Source organism: Chelonia mydas, chromosome 25, assembly GCF_015237465.2.
Source record: "Chelonia mydas isolate rCheMyd1 chromosome 25, rCheMyd1.pri.v2, whole genome shotgun sequence".
NCBI classification, from domain to species: domain Eukaryota; kingdom Metazoa; phylum Chordata; order Testudines; family Cheloniidae; genus Chelonia; species Chelonia mydas.
Window position 1 is genome coordinate 12,973,810 of NC_057858.1, and position 18,281 is coordinate 12,992,090.

The 18,281-nt window shown below is 54.2% G+C and overlaps 1 protein-coding gene across 2 annotated transcripts in view; it reads left to right on the forward strand.

Moving 5' to 3' along the window:
* The window catches only part of KCNN1 (potassium calcium-activated channel subfamily N member 1), a 78,347-nt gene that overhangs the window by 41,876 nt on the left and 18,190 nt on the right, over window positions 1-18,281 (forward strand). For both annotated transcript variants that reach the window (XM_043536155.1, XM_027834352.3), the window contains exons 5-7: window positions 5,124-5,567; window positions 7,551-7,646; window positions 13,243-13,661. In XM_043536155.1, the coding sequence (XP_043392090.1) occupies window positions 5,205-5,567; window positions 7,551-7,646; window positions 13,243-13,661 (878 nt within the window). In that variant the 5' untranslated portion in view covers window positions 5,124-5,204. The remainder of the gene's footprint in view (window positions 1-5,123; window positions 5,568-7,550; window positions 7,647-13,242; window positions 13,662-18,281) is intronic.

The following is an 18,281-nucleotide window of genomic DNA, read 5'->3' on the forward strand; positions in this document are numbered from 1 at the left end:
ATTTGCATGTTGGTGCAAAACCTATATTAGCCCCTACCAGGCCTGTCTGTCTAGACAATCAGTGTATACAGATTAGGTGTCTGTGCTTATCATATAACCTTAGCAATAGAGGGATGTGTTTTTTCTAGCAATACCTGAGTTTAACGCGTAGCTGCAGTACACATTAGAAAATAGAGACCATATATAAAATAAAGTTGGACAACACTGTACATCTGGTCTCTATTTTCCAGTATGCTCTGCAGTTAAGTGCTACGCTTGGAACTGGCCAGCTGCCCAGACACTTAGAGACAGTCTGACCCGCAGTACGGTATATTTTGTACACACCTCCACACCGCAAATGCCCTCCTGTAGCTCACTGTATTTAGAACTGAGCTGATGAGGTCTCTCAGGAGCTGCGTGGCGCACGTCTCTTCGGATAGATGAGGTACGGGAAGGAGTCCTGTGCCTGGAGCGCTTAGTGCCTCCGGGGGTCGGTACCTGGAACCCTCCCCTGGATTGCCCCTAAACCTCCCCCTTCCCCTTGGGATGGGAAATTATAACTTGATCAGCAGGGAGCCATGGGGCCGAGAGATGAAGTGACTGGAGACCCAATGGCAGAGCTGGATATTGAGCCCCCATTAAAGCCCCAACCTAGCCTCTTTGCCACAAGGCCATCTTCCACCTATGTCCATCACCGTGGTATCTGAGCTCCCAGCTGCCAAGGGTGGGGCTGGCCTTGCCTTTTCTTTTTCATGGGGGTCTGTTTCTCTGCGCCGATCAGGAATTCTATGCAATGGATCATAATCCCTGCCCCGCCCCCAGTTTTTGGCTGAAATCTCTGGAAATCCAGGGCAAATCATAAGGATTGGTTTTGATCCTGTTGGTTTTCTTTCGTTCGTTCTCATTGTTCTTCCCAAGAGATTCTCTAAAGGAAGCAGGTCCGGCACCCGGGGAGCGTTCCCTGTGAGTGAGTGGCTGTGTGTGTGCGTGTGCGTGTGTGTGTGGTATGTAGCTCTCTCTCTGCAGGGGGAGAGGGGCTATCTTACCTGAATCTCCTGGGGTGATGGGTTCTCAACCCCAGGTCGAAGGAGGACACAGGCACCCACGGTCTTTGCGCCTAGGAGGGTCTCGGAACTTGGAGTCCCCCCACTTTTGTCTGTTGTCACACGGGGCCGTGGCTTTGATAATGCAGCCTCACCCCTCTCACCCCCTGTCCTTAGCCTCCCTGTTGAGGTTGCAAACAAGCACCTCTGTTAGGACATTGGCCTTCAAAACTCATCCCCGAGGAGCTGAAACAAGACCCTCTGATTTCTCCCCATGGCCACGAGATGGGATTGGCTTTGGAGACTGGGCTGGATTTGCTGTAGCCCACAACCAGCTGGCTGCCACCCTGCTGCACAAGCTAGTAGCATTGTCCCTCATCACCCCAAGGGTCTGCAGGCTCGTTCGGGTCTCTCGATGGGCTCTCTGAAGTGTCCCCGAGGGTCAGCCTGATCTGGATGTCCTCCATAGCCAGTGGACAGCAATAGGACTCCCATTGACTTTGGTGGGCTTTGAACCCGGTGCAGAGAGAGCAGGGCTCCGTTTGGTGGGGCGATTTCTCATGGCCTGTCTCAGGTGTATCCAGGAGCAAAGCAGAGCCCTGTTGGAGGCCTCAGTGACCGCTTTAGAGGATGGGGCTTCCCACTTGCCAACGTGCTTGGAAATGCGACGAGAAGCCATCCCTCGTGGGACCTTTCCCTGTTGCACGTGGGTCAAGCAGGGGATGGATTATCGTGCTCAGCACCACGTCTGTCCCCTCTCTTTGTCTGCCCGGGAGAGCCCCTCAACCCTGCTGCATTTAGGATCCGACAGCTTTTTAGAAAGAGGGCTTTGATTTTCGAGCTCATCTTCAGTGCTTTGGGCTTGTGACCGTGCAGGCTGCTTCGAGCCTGATCAAAAGGCTTTTCATGTGACTGCAAGAACGAGAGGGGCCATTCCACAAAGCTGGAAGATGGCAAATTGACATCTGGCAAAAAAAAGTGTTTTTCCATCCAGGGCGCAGTGAGCCCGTGGACATGGCAGCATTGAGGCCAACAGCTTAGCAGCACTCAGAAAAGCAAAGCAAAGAAACGTGTAGTGAGACTAGCCAGTAAATTATGAAAGGGCTTTGGAAGGGCTAGAAACCTTCATGCTTCAGGGCATGAGCCCCAATCTCTAATAGGGGTCAGGAGGGAAATTTCCCAGGGAGCAGCTTATCCCAACAGTGCCTCCTGCAGGATTTTTCTCTCTGACCCAGTTGCTGCTGGTTAATGTAGGGGACAGGCTGGATATAGACCTGACCGGGAACGTTTTTACATCTGAAAAAGCTGATTTCTCAAAATCAAAACTGTTCACGAGAAAAGGGTAGTTTGGACTAATCTGATTGGGGAAAAAATTGGAAAAAAGTTTCAAAATAGTTGAAATTGGATGTTTGGCCATTTTCTAAGTGAATTGTTTCGGGTTTTGGTTCATAATCGCTTTTTGTTTCAAAATTTTACTTAATTTATACTTACAAGAATTCTTTTTTTTTTTTAAGTCAAAATCAAAATGAAATGCGTAGAAACGATCAAAACAAAGCATTTTGATTGGTCCGCTCTGATTTCTTTTCTTTTCTTTTCTTTTTCTTTCTTTTCTTTTTTTTTTTGATTATCAGTTTGTGAAAATGTTTGCGATTTTGACTTTGTCCTGATTCAGGATGGGAGAAATTTTCAAAATCTCAAAAATTCTCCTGGGTTGGGAAAATAATTTCCTGCTCTACACTAGCTAGATGGGCCCGCGGTCCAACCCAGTGTTGCAGTTCCTATGTTCCTGTGACTGTATAGCCGTGTGTATGTACACACACACACACACACACACACACACACACACACACACACACACACACACACACACACACACACACACACACACACACCTTTCCTCCTCTCTTCCTGCCCTGGCTCCATTGCGAGCAGAGAACCTGGAAGTCACGTTGCTTTGGACAGTGATTGTATAACAACCCCCTGCCAACTATACTAAGCCCGAACAAACTCACTTCACTGGTGACCCTGCCTCAAAGCTGGAGCACACGGTGGCTTCGCCTATCGGCCTCGTTGCACTGGCTCCAGAGTGGGAGGTGAGGCGTTATTCCAGATCTGCTGAGGGCACTCTGTTTTGACGTGCAGACACTTGGCTAACAGACGGAAGATTCACTCCCCAGCCCGTGCCCCGCGCCAGATGCAGGCCATTAATCAGCTCCGGGGAAAGACCTGTTCGCCAGCCAGCGCGATGGCTCCACACAGCTCAGGAAAAATCAAAGCCTCATTAGGGAGGCCCAGACAGACCTGTCCACCCCACTCTTGAGGCTGCAGCTGTTCCCTTCCCGCTTGGCAGCAGCCTCTGAAATGCTGGGTCCCTGGACGCCAAAGCAGTGGTGGACCAAGGAAGGGGTGTGAGGGAGGGTAGCCTGGCAGGTGTCCAGCCACTGTTCTTCATGCTGTGATTCTGCCAGTGCTCATTGCTAAGCAGGGGTCGGATGGGAGACCAGCGAGAGCTACTTACATTTGGGATGCTGTGTCGGTCAGTAATTTTTAATCACACCCCTGACAGCTGTTCATGATCCTGACGCCTCGGCGAGTTACATGGGGGCGCGCTTTGTTCTGAGCGAGTGCCTCAGCTCTTGTGGATCTGCAGATATCTGCTTTATATCCACGGACCATGTTTGTGGATCGCAAATCGGACGCGGATACAGATTTCGTATCTGCCCAGGGCTCTACGAGTGGGCGCTGGCTGTTAGATGAGATTTGAAACTGATCATTCAAGTCCCACGATCGTCTTAGTGTATGCACAGCATGCCTCGGGTGGCATGTGGCCAGGGTTCATGACCAAATTTGGTCCGCTGGTTGGATTATTAGCGTCCCCGGCCGGGCCTGGTTACTGACTGGGAGTGTGATATAACCTGCTTCTGTCCAACCCCCCACCCAGGGGTGGTTTCAGCTGTACACGGAATTCTTCACTTCCTGCATTACCCTGTTGCTGTGACTTGTTATGCGGCTAGTGCACTTCGCCACAGAGGTGGCCGCATTTCCACAGTGGTCGAAGGGATCCCTGTGCAGAGCTGAAGTTTACAAAATCCTTTTGGGAACCTTTGGGATCAAAGTATTTTAACCAGCTGAGTTGTTTGTTTGTTGATTTTTTTGTGGGCATCTCTGGGCATGTTCAGAGGTGAGAGCAGGGACTGGCAGTCAGGACTCCTGGGTTCAATTCCCAGCTCTGGGAAGGGAGTGTTGTCTAGTGAGTAGATCAGGTAACCATGCCCCCTTGCATGTGTACCTGTGTCCCAAGAGGCTGCTGAATTTTCTTTCTTTCTTTCTTTCTTTCTTTCTTTCTTTCTTTCTTTCTTTCTTTCTTTCTTTCTTTCTTTCTTTCTTTCTTCTCTACCTACTTTTTGTAGAGTGCCCATCACCACAGCATGTGAGCTGCATTACGCCCCTCCCCATGCCTGCCTTGTCCTCTCCTCCTGGTCTACTGCCCCGGGGGTGAATTTCACCCTGCAATGGTTCCAAGGTTGGGCAGGGCTGGGCAGACAAGCCCCTCACCTCTGGGTAGGCCCTTGCAACCCTCTCACCCAGCATGGTCCCTGCCTCTGGGCCTCCCCATCCATTTGCTAATGGAGCCTTTATCCTCACGCTTGGTTGCCATCCACAGCTCTGCATCTTGGTAATGTCAGGGGTCTCCCTGCCTTACGGGTGGGCGCCACGGCCTGCCTGCTCGCAGCTGCCAGGGAACCGGGGTTCAGGAGCGGCCCAGGGGTGCAGTTTAGAGCCACACACCACTGTGCAGGTGGGCACCGTGGGCCACCTCCCGATGCTTGCTCTTAGCAGCCATGGTCTGAGGTTTGAGAACAGCCCAGGGCCTGCACTCCCTTCTCTGTCCATGTGGCGCCTCTGTGATGCTAGATAAGTAACACTTGAGGGGCCATTTAGGGATACAGACTAATAGTTAGCTCAAATCCTGCTTTGTAGAATGGAGGCTGCAGGCCCCGGGGGACTCGGACTGAGAAGGGGACGAGCTCTCCCCTTTCCCCACTCGTCTCTCTGCCCCCGGGTTTGCGTCTCTCTAGCCCCATCTCCGTCTCCTTCCAGGTAAATGCGGACTCCCAGGTTCTGAACCATGCTGGATCCAAGACAGTGTTCAGCGAGCCCAACCCCTTCACCGAGATAGCCATGAACAGCTGCAAGTACAATGGAGGCGTGGTCCGACCCCTGAGCAGCCTAAGCGCCTCCCAGCACAACCTCCATGAACTGAGGGCCGAGACCCAGCCCCTGCAGACCCTCCACAGCTCGGGCCTGGAGGTGGTGGTCTCCAAAACCGAGCAGGCCAAGGATACAAGCTTGCAGGCGGACGAGGAGTCGGCAGCGCGCTCCCGGAACCAGAGGAAGAACCAGAACATTGGGTACCGGCTGGGCCACCGGCGGGCCCTCTTCGAGAAGCGCAAACGCCTGAGCGACTACGCCTTGATCTTCGGGATGTTCGGCATCGTGGTCATGGTGACGGAGACGGAGCTCTCCTGGGGAGTCTACACCAAGGTAGGGACCGTGGCCGGTCGTGAAGCCGAAAGGCCGGGGACTCGGGGGACAGACGTGCCTGGCTCAGAGAAGAGGCTGGCGCGAGCCCTGGGTACCACATAAGTCCCCCTCACGCCCTGTGGGAACCAGGCCTGTATGTCGCCCTTGGAAGGAAAGGGTCCGGGAAGTCCCAGCCCTGGAGTGTAAGTGGAACTTTTATCTGGTACCTAGGTCTCACGCGGGCGGGGCCTCTGCCCAAGGTGAGTCCAGCAGGGGGCTGGAGGCCCTGTGAGTGCGCGACAGCTGTGTTCGTACAGCGCCTGGCACGCCAGCCATCCGAGTGCCACCGTAACACGCATAAGGGATAAGGAAAGTGTGTGAGGGCGACAGAGAGAGCGGGCCTGCCAGCGTGTTTGAACGTCGGCTTGCTGTGGGGGTGCGCACACATGGGCGTGCCGGGGTGTGGGGTGGGTGCGTCTCGTCTGGGGAAAGGAGGATGTGTCCCAGAGTCTGTGTGTGTGTGCGTGCACCGATGTAGGGATACATGCATGGACCCATCTATGTGCGTGTGTACCTGTTCTCTGTGTGCATCGTGTGTGCGCCCCTCCCCATTCCTGTGTGTCTGTGTTTGCACCGGCCCGGCGATGGCTCTCCTCCCCCAAGCTGCACTGAGGATTAATGGACCCTGCTCTTTGCTGCGACGTTTGATGCTGATGGGCGCTTTGTGCTGACAGTGTGAACAGTCCTGGCTCAGCGAGATGCTTTATCATTCTTGCTCAGCTGGCTTCTCTCCAGGGCTGATGAATCATCTCCCAAACGGCAGGGGTGTGGGACCAGATAGAATCGTTCAGGCAAACACCCGCCTGTCCCCTGCACGCTGCCATGCAGCTCACCTGTCCCGCGCGCCCCTTGTCGACTGCACATTGGGCACGTGGGGAGTTTCCCTGTGACTACAGAGCCCCAGATCTTGCTGCTACAGAAGCCGGCATGCACATCTGTCACTGGAGAGCCGGCAGACCTCTGTGCAAGGCCCTAGGGATCAGAACAGGTCCCCGGGCTGCTAACGTCCATGTGGCAAATGCATCCCTGGATTGAACTGATCACGTGGCGTCTGCCCCCCTCAGCCACACTGGAGGCTGCCTCTGGGATCTCCAGAGAGGAAGCCTGTTCAAGGGCTAACGCTCAGGGTTGGATTCTGGAGAGCTGGGTTCCATTCCTGGCTCCGCCCCTGACCTCCTGGGTGACATTGGGTGTGTCTCAGCAGCTCTATGCCTCAGTTTCCCTGTCTGTGAAATAAATGTGGATCCTAATGCGGGAGCTGGGAGGCTTAATGGATCATTGCTGACCATCAGTAGGGAGGGGCACAGGGTTAGTATTAACCCCTGCCGCAGGCTTCCCAGCCAACCTCTGGTGCCAGGGGGTACGTCCAGGCAGCAGCTGGGAGACATGAACCCCAGCTCAGGTAGACATACGCTCACCAGCTCTGGTGGAGCTCGTGCGCTAAGAATAGCAACATGGCCATGGCGGCATGAACTCGTCGCCCAAGGACAACCCCCTCCAAGGTCCTAGGTACGTAGCTGGGCGGCCAGCCTGAGCTGCTGCCCGCACCAGACCATGGCCACGCTGCTATTTGTAGCCTGCAAGCTTGATCAGGGCTACCCCGGGTGCGTCCGCGGCCCTGGGGATTCCACCTCTCAGCTGCTGTGGAGATTTGCCCCCAGAGGCCAGCAACCCAGCCTGGAGTTCAGTGCGAGTGGCTGATGGCCTGCCCAAGAGATAGGCTCTCTCCTGGAGTCGGGATCCCTGCTGCATGCCCGGTGGCACCCCGCCGTGGTTGGCCCATGCGAAGACGGTGAGTCCCTCCCAACAGCTTGGTACGCGCCTTTCCATAAACTATTGAACGGGCAGAGTCCAGAGCCTCCCTGCCACGGGCCACGGTGTGACTAGCCTCAGGACCGAGGGGGAAACCGTGCCTGATGCTGCTCCTCTCTGTCTCCCTTTTAGGAGTCTTCATATTCATTTGCACTGAAATGCCTTATCAGCCTTTCAACCATGATACTTCTGGGCCTCATCATCATGTACCATGCCAGAGAAATCCAGGTGAGCCGCGCACCCCAAAGCATGTCCCCTCCCCTATTTCATGGGGGCGGCGTGGAGTTTGTGCCGTCACCAGGCACAGCTGATGGGAGTGTGAAATCAGACAGGAACGTTCCTCTGGGAATCCCATTGCATGTGCTCAAACCAACCCCTCTCCCTTCCTGAGACACGAAGCCGGTGGTCCTCGTGGGAACCTGGGTTTGTCCAAACTGTGGTTCTCAACCTTTCCAGATGACTGTCACCCTTTCAGGAATCTGATTTGTCTTGCGTATCCCCAAGTTTCACCTCACTTAAAAATTACTTGCTTATCAAATCAGATGTGAAAATACACAAGTGTCACAGCACACTTCACTTTCTCGTTTTTACCATATCGTTATAAATCAACTGGAGTGTAAATATTGTACTTACATTTCAGTGTCACACTTGAGCCTGTTTTTCACTTCTGAGCCTTCTCTGAAGCCGGAGCCCCGGGCGGCAGGGCTGAAGCTTGTAATCTAGCTTCGCAGAGTCCCCTGTGGCATAAGGCCCTGGGCAACTGCCCTGCTTGCTACCCCCTAACACTGGCCCTGCACTTGTGACCCCCCCAAACCCATCCCATGACCCCCCTGGGAGTTGCATCCCCCACATTGAGAAATACTGATCTAGATGAGTTGAGTGCCCTCTGGAAGACCTCTGTGTACCCCCAGGGGTATGCGTACCCCCGGTTGAGAACCACTGCAATACAGGGGTGATTGATTAGCTGTCCCAGCTGGGTGGGCATGTTGTAGCTTTCCTAGAGATGGCTCAGAGCTGCAAAATTCAGACCTGGATCCCAACTTTTCAACTCCTTCCTCCCCTGCAAAGTTCAAAGGGGTTTGGAGCGGGGGTGGTTTGGGGCTGTCTCTGAGCCCTGCAACTGTGTCAGATCTAAGAGGAGCAGGAGCAGAACGGGCCAGAATTTTTCAGAAGAGCTGCGGGCCACATTTCCAAGGGCTCAGCACCTTCCGCTGGGCTCAAATTTTCACAAGAACTCGGCTCCCATTTAGGCCCCTGCATAAGGGTCAGATTTTCAAGTGGGGTCAGCAGGTTCCCATTGTGACATTTGCCGGCAAGTTTTCCCAAGTACCCAGCACCCAACGGGCTGGAAATCCGGCCTTGAGCTCTTTTAAAAGAATCTGGTGCCCACAGACCTAACCTGACCCAGCTCAGCTCCGTAGTGGATCCTAGTAGTTGGGAGACCTCCAAGGAACAAGTAGGTGCTGCAGGAAGCCATGCTGGTGAGTCACTAGGTGGCACCGTTCCTCTGAGACAGTGCTGATCAACAGGTGAAATCCTCCCCAGTACAGGAGACCCATGTCCCTCTTAAGATCTATTCTTGTTTAGCACCTGCCACCCCCTCCTGCACATACACCGAGGAGGCGGCTTCCTGCTTAAGGTTGGCATGACAACATTCATTATAAAGGTGCAACATCACATCTTAAAAAACGTCCTTCCCTGTATGACGAATTAGCCGGTAGGTTATTAATGTTAAAACAAGCTGTATTTGCTTGTTACTGTTAAATTATAAGCTGTATATGCTGTCACCTTTTGTTCTTTATTTACTTGTTGCATTTCACTAGTCTGGGACAAGGAAAAGATCTCATCAGTTTCACGTTCTAGCAAGAAACCCTGGTGTGTGCGTTGCAGATACTGACAGTGTTGCCAGCTCTGGTGATTTTTTTTTGAGTCTTGCAATATGTAGTGTTTTTCCTTAAAGTACCAGGTGCTGGAGTCAGGTGATTACCTGAGAAGCTCAGCTTTTGTAAAAAGAGAACAACCCAAAATGCATTATTTTTTTAAAAAATCTCATGATTCTTTGCAATCTGATTCATGATGTTTGAAGGCTTTAGCACTGGTGCATTCCTTCTGTGATTTTTAGGGCACCCGGGGCAAAATCTGAAATCTAGAACCCTCACCCTTCCAAAAAAATTCCTGCTGAGTGTCGGGGGAGGGGGAATCCGAGAACAAGCTCCCACTGCACGTACCCCACAGCAGTGGCTCGGCTTCTATCCTGCAGGGCTGAGCCCAGATCTCCGCCCCAGGCATTGGGAGCTGCTACCCAGGGTCGCAGCGCCACTCAGGTCTGGCCCAGCCCTCCCTCTGCCATGATGGGGGGACTGCCAGGCCAAGCCTGAATGGCACTACGATCCCACGCACCAGGTCATTTGGGGGCCCTCTCAAACTGGGGACCCCTTTTGGCTGCTCCAGTACACGCGCCAGCTAGATGAACAGGAGCTCGGGTCCATCTACACAAGCTGCAATCCCACCCCATGCCCTCGCATGTCAGCGATTTACATGCTGCCCTGGGGTAGGTGACCACACAAGGTGCAGAGCCATGGAGAACCAGCCCCAGCAGAGCTCTGCGTAGACCCAGCGGGTTCCATCCACGCAGAACAGGTTGCAGAATTGGAGCTTGAATTGTACTTGATAACAGGATTTTCTAGCTGGGTTTTGAGAGGAAAACAAAAGTCTCCAGGGTTCAGAGATGGCACCTGGTGCCACGGAGAGATGAGTGGAAGGAGCGGATACAGCAAAAATCAGTTGCTTTTTTTTATCCAGGGACTTTCTGACCCTGGCACCTGGTCCATTTGAAGATCACCACAGCAACCTCTCTCCTATCTGCGCTGCCTCTGGTTTGCAATCTAGCCCCTTTGGGCAGTAAACTCTCCTCCTACTGTTAATGCCCACCATCTCGGCTACACCCGATGTGACTTTGATCATGTCCCCTTAAGGCAAAGCACCATCCATTCTACAATGGCTGAGCTCTGTGTCCCCAAGCAGCTGTTAGGAGAAGTCACAGCATTCACCCTGCAGCCGCAGCTTCGCCAGGAGAAAGTCGATGGTAATGCTTTAAGAGCTTAGGGAGCTGGATTTTAATGCCTTAATTGAAGGAAAGCGAGCTCTCCCATTCTGCACAGCAGGAAGAGAGAGGCCAGTCTCAGATGAGTCCTGCCATCTGGGACGCAGCTCTGTGGATCTGTACAGCTGCTATTTCCTCACCTGCTGTGTATTTAATTTCACTTTGCGGGGACTTTTCACACGGCAACACAGGGAAATACTGATCAACTTAGGAAAATATGGCTGGAAAATCCTAAACCTTAGCAAGAAGACTAAGTAGCACTTGAAATCTGCGGGCTGGCCAACCCCGAATGTTCAAACCTCATGAGTCCAGTTCCCAAAATATTGAGATTGGCTTAAAATAACAATGCTGTGGGCTTGCCGCTCGTTTGCCTTTGGGGTTTTCAGCCTTTGGGGTTTTGCTCCAGTCACATTTTGAAGGTTTTCTTTGCAATCAGGAGGGCTAGCAATTGACTTGCTTTCTATAAAAAAGATAACTGGCAAGATTCTGACAAAATCACCAAATTCCGGAAGCCGGGACACCAGATATTGCGAAACTCCTGCTCAAACCCTGAAAACTGGCAACACTGAATATCTTAGCTTGTTGACTGCACACCAGCAAGTTGTGCGGAGCACTGACAGCCAGAGCCCTGCCGCCTGGGGCTGCAGCACGTAACTAAGTTTCGCGGGGCCCTCCTGATTAGCAGAATTTTTGAAAATCCGATCCGGCCCCGATCCCAATTAGATCGGATAAATGGGGTTCCACTGGGGCCTGTACAGTCATTTACACTTGTCCAGAGATCAAACCACGACTCCTCTGATCTGGTAGCATTTTACACAGCGGTAAGGGCCAGATTTACACAGATATATGAGCAGCTAAAGATGCAGACAGGAGCTTAGGGGGATTTCCAGAGGCATGTAAGGGAGTGAGGTGCCTACCCTTTTAGGGGGATATTGTAAATTCCTGGGTCTGTTTCACTGCAGTGTTAACCAGGCTCTGACTCCGGAGCTGCCTCTAACTTACACCCAAACCTCTCACCTGAATTCCGTGGTACTTTAACCCTGGACTAGTTGCCTGGGCTGGGGATACAGGCTACAGCCCGGCTGCTGCCCTCTGGTAACCCACCTCCTTTGCAGCAAGGACACAGGTTAAATCAGTCGAGTGCGGCACCTTCTCACAGTTCCCCTGTTCCCTGCTCCCAAATCTGGCCCCAGATGACGTCAGCAGGGGCAAAGCAATGGAGAATCAGGCCCGAGGGTACGTCCACGTTTGAGCTGGCAGGTGTAAACGCCAGCTCAGGCGGACATACCGGGGCTAGCTCTGAGCGAGCTTGTGCGCGAAAAGAGCAGTGTAGCCGCGGTGGCTTGAGCGGTGGGAGGGGCTCGCTGCCCTGAGTGCGATCCCGCCCGAGACGCTAGGAATGTACTTGGGGCGGCCTGCCCATTTCATTGTAGTGGCCACGTGGCTGTTTTTAGTGCCTGAGGTTGTTCAGAGCTAGTGCAGGTCTGGCTGCTCCAGCTGCGGGGTAGGCGTGCCCCGAGTCCCTTTGGGAGGTTGTTTATCTGTAGTCGCGCTGAGACATGGTTACTGTCGGGAGCTAGTGAGAGCGATGGATAGACAAGCAGAGAGAGGGGCCTGCGTAGGGGCCGCCCCACCCTGACTTGACAGACAAAGCCAGCAAGCTCTGTGCAACCTGTGTGAATGCAGAGGAAGTTGGAAAATCTCCACAGCAGACCCTGGGACGAGAGCCTGCCAGCAAAGCTGATGCAGAAGCAGATGTGCGAGCAGTGGCTTTGGGCTGGGTGATGCGTACAGTCATTACTCAGCCGAACAGCTCCAGCTGTTGCAGGTGGCACATGGGGAATCCATCTTTGGGCAGGGCTTCTGCCCGAGAGCCCTCTCACCCGGTTCCAGGGCTGAGTGGGCTCTGGAGAAGCCTGGCAGAGTCCCAGAAGAATAATGCAGGGCTAAATTGCTCAGAGATTTCCCATTAAAACTTTATGATTGGCTGCAATTATTGCCTTGAGCCACATGTGACCTGCTGCCGATGACAAGCAGAAGAAAAATATGCATTGCTCAATGGGCGATACGAATCCTCTATAAATCTATTGCATTTAGAGCAGGGTTCGTTCGGCTACCCGTCTCTCCCCTTCTGCCCTGCACATCTGGCCCTGGGGGCTTGAGGGGAAAACAGGAAGGTCCTTGTTATATCCCCAGTCCAGGCGGGTGTCACTAAAGGACTGGAAGCCTGCTCTCGTGGGCAGGGGGTGGCACCGAGCGGGGTGAGTTCAATTCCCACCTCTACAGTGACTCATTGCCTGCCTAAGTGCGTCAGTTCCTAGGCCTTGCTTCCTGGCTCCCCTGTAAATGCGGGATAACAAACCTTCCTTCAGCTGCCTGCTCTGTTTCGGGCGTTAGCTCTGCAGGGCAGGACTTGTTCCTGGGCAGACGCTGAACTCAGCCGGGGCTAACAACTTACTCCTTGGCTAGAGCCTCTCGCCGCTGCTTGTACTGGAGCCTGGGGAACCCCACCTGAGCCCCGGGCCCCTTGTGCCAGCCGCTGCAGAGCCTACAGCGTGAGCGGGGAAGGGGCTTGGCCAAGGTCAGCCAGCAGGGCTGGGCGTAGAGCCCACCGGCGCTACACCACACCGCCGGCCTGCTCCTTGTTAGCCGCTGCTGGGCCTTTCGGCCCATCCTAAAGCAACCCCCTACCTCTAACCCCCCTCCCCTCTCCCTGCCCAGCTCTTCATGGTGGACAACGGGGCAGACGACTGGAGAATAGCCATGACCTACAAGCGGATCTTTTTCATCAGCCTGGAGCTGATCGTGTGCGCCATCCACCCCATCCCGGGCCAGTACCTCTTCACCTGGACAGCCCGGCTGGCCTTCACCTACACCACCTCGGTGGCCGACGCCGATGTGGACATCATCCTCTCCATCCCCATGTTCCTGCGGCTCTACCTAATCGGGCGCGTCATGCTGCTCCATAGCAAACTCTTCACCGACGCCTCCTCCCGCAGCATCGGCGCCCTCAACAAGATCAACTTCAACACCCGCTTCATCATGAAGACCCTCATGACCATCTGCCCCGGCACCGTGCTGCTGGTCTTCAGCATCTCCTCCTGGATCATTGCCGCCTGGACGGTCCGTGTGTGCGAGAGGTAAGGGCTCCTCCTCGGGCGGAGGGCGGGCCACAAGGGCTCTTTGGAGGGGCTCGGGCCCTCCGGGGCGTGGCACTGAGATGCATGCCTCCCGTGCGGCTGGAGACACGCCGGGCTCCCTTAAATAGACCAGAGCTAGGGACCCCTGCATATGTGATCCCCCCACCAGGAGAGGGAAAGGGCCCTTTGGCTGGCTGCTGCCGGCTTCAGCCGTATGTAACAAGGGTCACCAGCAGGGAGTGAACCCACAGCCTCTGGATGGGAAAGCAACCTCCTGCCTGAACGAAAGCCCCACTGACTGGTAGGCCGCTGGGCACGGTCTGGTCATTGGAGGCTGACAGCCCCATGCTGTTCCACTCAAGGAGGAACCACAATAACCCACCTCGGTCATCTCAGGCACACCCGTGGGCCACAGCCTCAGCCAGTGAAATCAATGGAGCTGGGATCCTAGAGGCCAAGGCCAGGTTGATGTACACCCGCTGGGGCTCTGATCCCATTGATTCCAGCAGAGCTGGGCTGATGGATACCAGCTGGGCATCTGGCCCTTTGCCTCCTCTTTAGCTTGGGCGGATCCCATCAAACAGGGAGCGCGTCCCGAGCTCTGGCGTTTAAGGGAGCGAGCGCCGCGTGACTGACACGTGCCCCTTCAGCTGCACCCGAGCCTGCGGAGCAGTCGGAAGGGACCCGAACGGTGTGCGTGGGGGTGTGCGTGTGCGCTCTCCGCTCTCCTCTCCTCTCCTGTCTGCCCCTTCTCCTCTGCACCGGGACTGCTCATTAATCTGCTCTTGTTTTCCCTCTCTAATTGCTATGCTGCTCATAGGGACAAACTGTGAGTCTTCCTTCCTAGAAACCAATAGCCCCAATCCTGCACGGGGAGCTGCCTCCTACTTCCGAGCCTTGCGCCTGCCAAGAATTTAAGATTAGCTGCAGCTGGCGGGGGCGGGGGAGGCGGGCGTGGGGATCCAGTTCATAGCAAAGGGGCCGTGAACCTTGAAAGCAGGCTGGAGCCATTTCACTTGGAACCTCTGCATTTCACTGTGACGGGGGCAGGTGCCTCCGACATTCTGCCCTCCCCCCCCAGTCCATTCCAGGTGTGCCCAGGAATCCAGCGCCTCGACCTCCTCCCTTGGGAAGAGCTCGCCACAGGAGGGTGTTTCCAGGCGTGGATTCCTCATGCTTTGCCGAAGGCTCCCATCCCATCCCTGCGGACCTCAGGCCAGGAGCTGGGCTGTTAACCCTTTAGTGGCAGGAGGCAGCTTTCCTTGGCATGGCCAGGTGCTCTGGAGGGAGGAGACCCCCTCCTCTGGGGGTGGTCTCACCTCGGCATTCATTATCGCAAGGCCTCCACCGCCAACAGATTGACCCTTCAGTGCATCAGAGTCCCCGGCCTTGGGGTGGGGGGATGTTTCATTGCACGCCCTATAGAGCCGTACCCCTAGCGTCAGAACTGCAGCGTCTCCACAGGGCCAAGATCTGCCTTCTGGCTCAGATGGAGCCAAACTCCAGGCACCAGGGCTCTAAGCGCCGGGGCTGGGCAGCCAGTTCTCATAAGAGCCAGCCACAGGGGAAGCGGACGTATTGCCAAGCTCCCCTCCGCGGGGCTAGCCCCTCTCTGTGGCCTGATCTACAGTTAAAACGTCGCTCAGGGGTGTGAAAAATGGCATCCCTCTGAGCGCTGGAGCGGCGCTGACCTCGCCCCGGTGTAGATGTGGCTGGGTCAGTGGATGGATGTTTCTGTTGAATTCACTAGCGCCGCTTGGGGAGATGGAGATCCTGCCACAATGGAAAACCCCTTCTGTCGCTGGAGCGAACGTCTGCGCTGGGGGTAGCCCTGTGTCCAATGGCCCACGCCCCCTTCCAATGCGGGAGTCACTGCGATATATGCAACAGGACCACAGACTCCTGCACCTTCTGCACTCTGGGGACGGGCAGGCACAAACACAGGGCCTTCTCCAGGGAAGCAAATGCCGTTCTGGACCTTCCGAGGCTGGTATTTCCTTTGTTTCTTGGTTGCTGTGTTTGGTTCCAGCCCTGACTGCAAAAATCCAGATGACACCCAGCGTGGAGAATCCATGACTACACAACAATCCTGTTCCTTTCTCTAGTGCCTTCCACCGGGGGAGCTCAACGTGCTTTCATGACTCCTCAAAAGCCCTCCCTGGGAAACAGGTGGCGCGCATCATCCCCATTGTACAGATTGGGAAACTGAGGCACAGAATGAGGCGGTGACATGCCTGAGGCCACACAGGGAGTCAATGGCAGTGCCAGGAATAGAGCCCAGAAGTTCTCGGTGACAGTCTGCACCAGTCTCTCCGTTGAGCTGCATTTCACTGCTGTGGCAGATGTGACGAGTTGTCAGAGCTCAGCTGCCAGGATGACATTTTTCCCTGAGAAAAGTGAGAGAACCCTGGGTCAGCGCTGAGGCCAGGAACCACACGACCCACAGACTGAACTCACTTCTCGCCCCATGGAGGTGAGGCCAATTACCAGCATGGTAGCAGGGTAGGGGAGACCTGCCCTCCAGTCCCCCACGCTGTGCCAGCTTGCCGAGGGACCCCGGCCCTGAAGGATGCCAGTCTGGCCCCTCTCACCAGCCGCTCAGTTAGATTTAAAATGCTTTTTGCAGGATAAAATTAAAAAACAATGAGAGGGCCGGTGGGAGGCGTCAGGGAGACGGGGAATTCCCCCCCTCAGCCCTGTCCTGCTGCAGCTGCCCACGCCGGGGGGCCAGCACAGAGACCGCAGGGTAGGGTGGGGTCAGCACGGGCGCTGCCATCAGCTGCTGCCGCTGTGCTCGTGGCGGAGGCAAAATGGCGATTAGTGCCTGGCTATTAGCCCGGTGTCATTTCTCAGTGAGGAACAGCAGCAGCGGGATCTGAGCACCACTCAGGCCTTTCGCAAGCACTAGAGAGACCGGAGCTATGTGACCTTTTCCCCGTCGAGCCCCGCTCGGAGGCTGCTCAAGGTCCAGCTCCACCATGTCAGAGCAGTCGTGTCCCGCTCCCCTGCGCACCCCCACCCCGGGCCCTGCTTGTCGGCTGCCTCTCTTGTGACGTTGTGTGACGTTACCTTGGGCTGCACCAGGGTGCCAAAGGGAAACGTCACTGCAGCTGAATTTAGTGCATTGCGCCTAGGACGCAGTCGGCTCTTCAGTGAGTGAGCAGGGCAGCAGCACAGTCTAGCAGTTAGAGAAGGGGCGTGGGAGCCAGGACTGCTGGATTCTGTTTTCAGCTCTGCCCCTGGCCTGCCATGTGACCCTGAGGGCAAGTCACTTCCTCGCTCGCTCTCTGCCTCAGTTTCTCCAATCTGAAAAACAAGGAGGATACAAATATTTACCTCTCCCACGGGAATGTTTTAATATGTGTAAACATGAAAGGTCCTATCGGGAAAAAAAGACCTTTTAGTAGTAGTCGAGCAAGGACACTGTCCCTTTAAGGCTTCATGCACACTTATGGTGCTATGTAAATAGTCAATTACTCCACCACCCCTTGCTTGGTTATCATGCACCAAAATATAATAGAGCATTGATCCTACTGACAGATTCCTAACTTTCCCCTCGCTCACACCAATAGTGATTGAATCTGAAGATCACCAATACCCCCTGCCTAGCTCCTCACGTCCAGGCTAGATATTAGGGTGATGGGCTCCAGAGAAATGTCCAGGAATAATTAGAGCTGAGGAAATAGTGAAAAAAAATTCTTACTCAGATTCCAAAGCAAATTTTGAGCTATGCCCTTTTGGTGTTTGCCTTTCACGAAAGTCTGAGCTCTTTGGCTTTACTAGCACGGATCCTCGTGAAAAGGAACATTAGGGGGAATAGTAGCCGAATGAATTCCCAATGAGGGGCTCAGTCCACCATTAATCTGTCTCTTGTGCAGTCCCTTACCCTAGGGCAGTGGTTTTCGCCCTGTGGTCTATGGACCCCTGGGGGTCTGCAGACTATGTCTAAGCTTTCCAAAGGGGTCTGCCCCTCCATTTGAAATGTTTTAGGGGGTCTGCCGCAAATGAAAGAAGGTGGAAAATTACTGCCCTAGGGCAAAGGAGGGTGTACAAGGCTCCCAATACAAGGTGGTAACATTCTGCACTGGTGCACAATTCATTGAACAAAGATCTGGAGATCTGTCAATGCGGGAAGTATAGGTCAGTGACACAAGCTGTCCAATCACAGGCCAGAGAAGATACCAGGTGACTTTCTGAAGCATTCTCCCTGATCCACAGATGAATTTACAAACAACGGACACGGGTCGGAATCTCACGCTTTCCCATTGAGTCATAAATGGAAGGGAAGCAAAAAATAAAGGGTAAAATTTGTTGCATAAATGATGCATTCCAAATCATTCACACGGTGCCAATTTATTAGATGGCGCTCAAGCAATCGTGCTCTGGTTCACAGGCTGCGGCTGTGGTTTCCATACAGCAAAATGAGTCAAGCACAGGTGGTTCCATTTCTTACTATGTGGATGCAGCAATAAAACCTGGAAAAGAATCAAGACAATCAACTGCGGCTGGAAAGGAAACTCTCACTCCTCCTTATTTATAGAATGAATGAGGATTTGGCTAAAATGTCTCCAAAGGCCTTTCTCTCTGCTCAGCTGCTCAGCATTTCTCCATCTTTAGCAG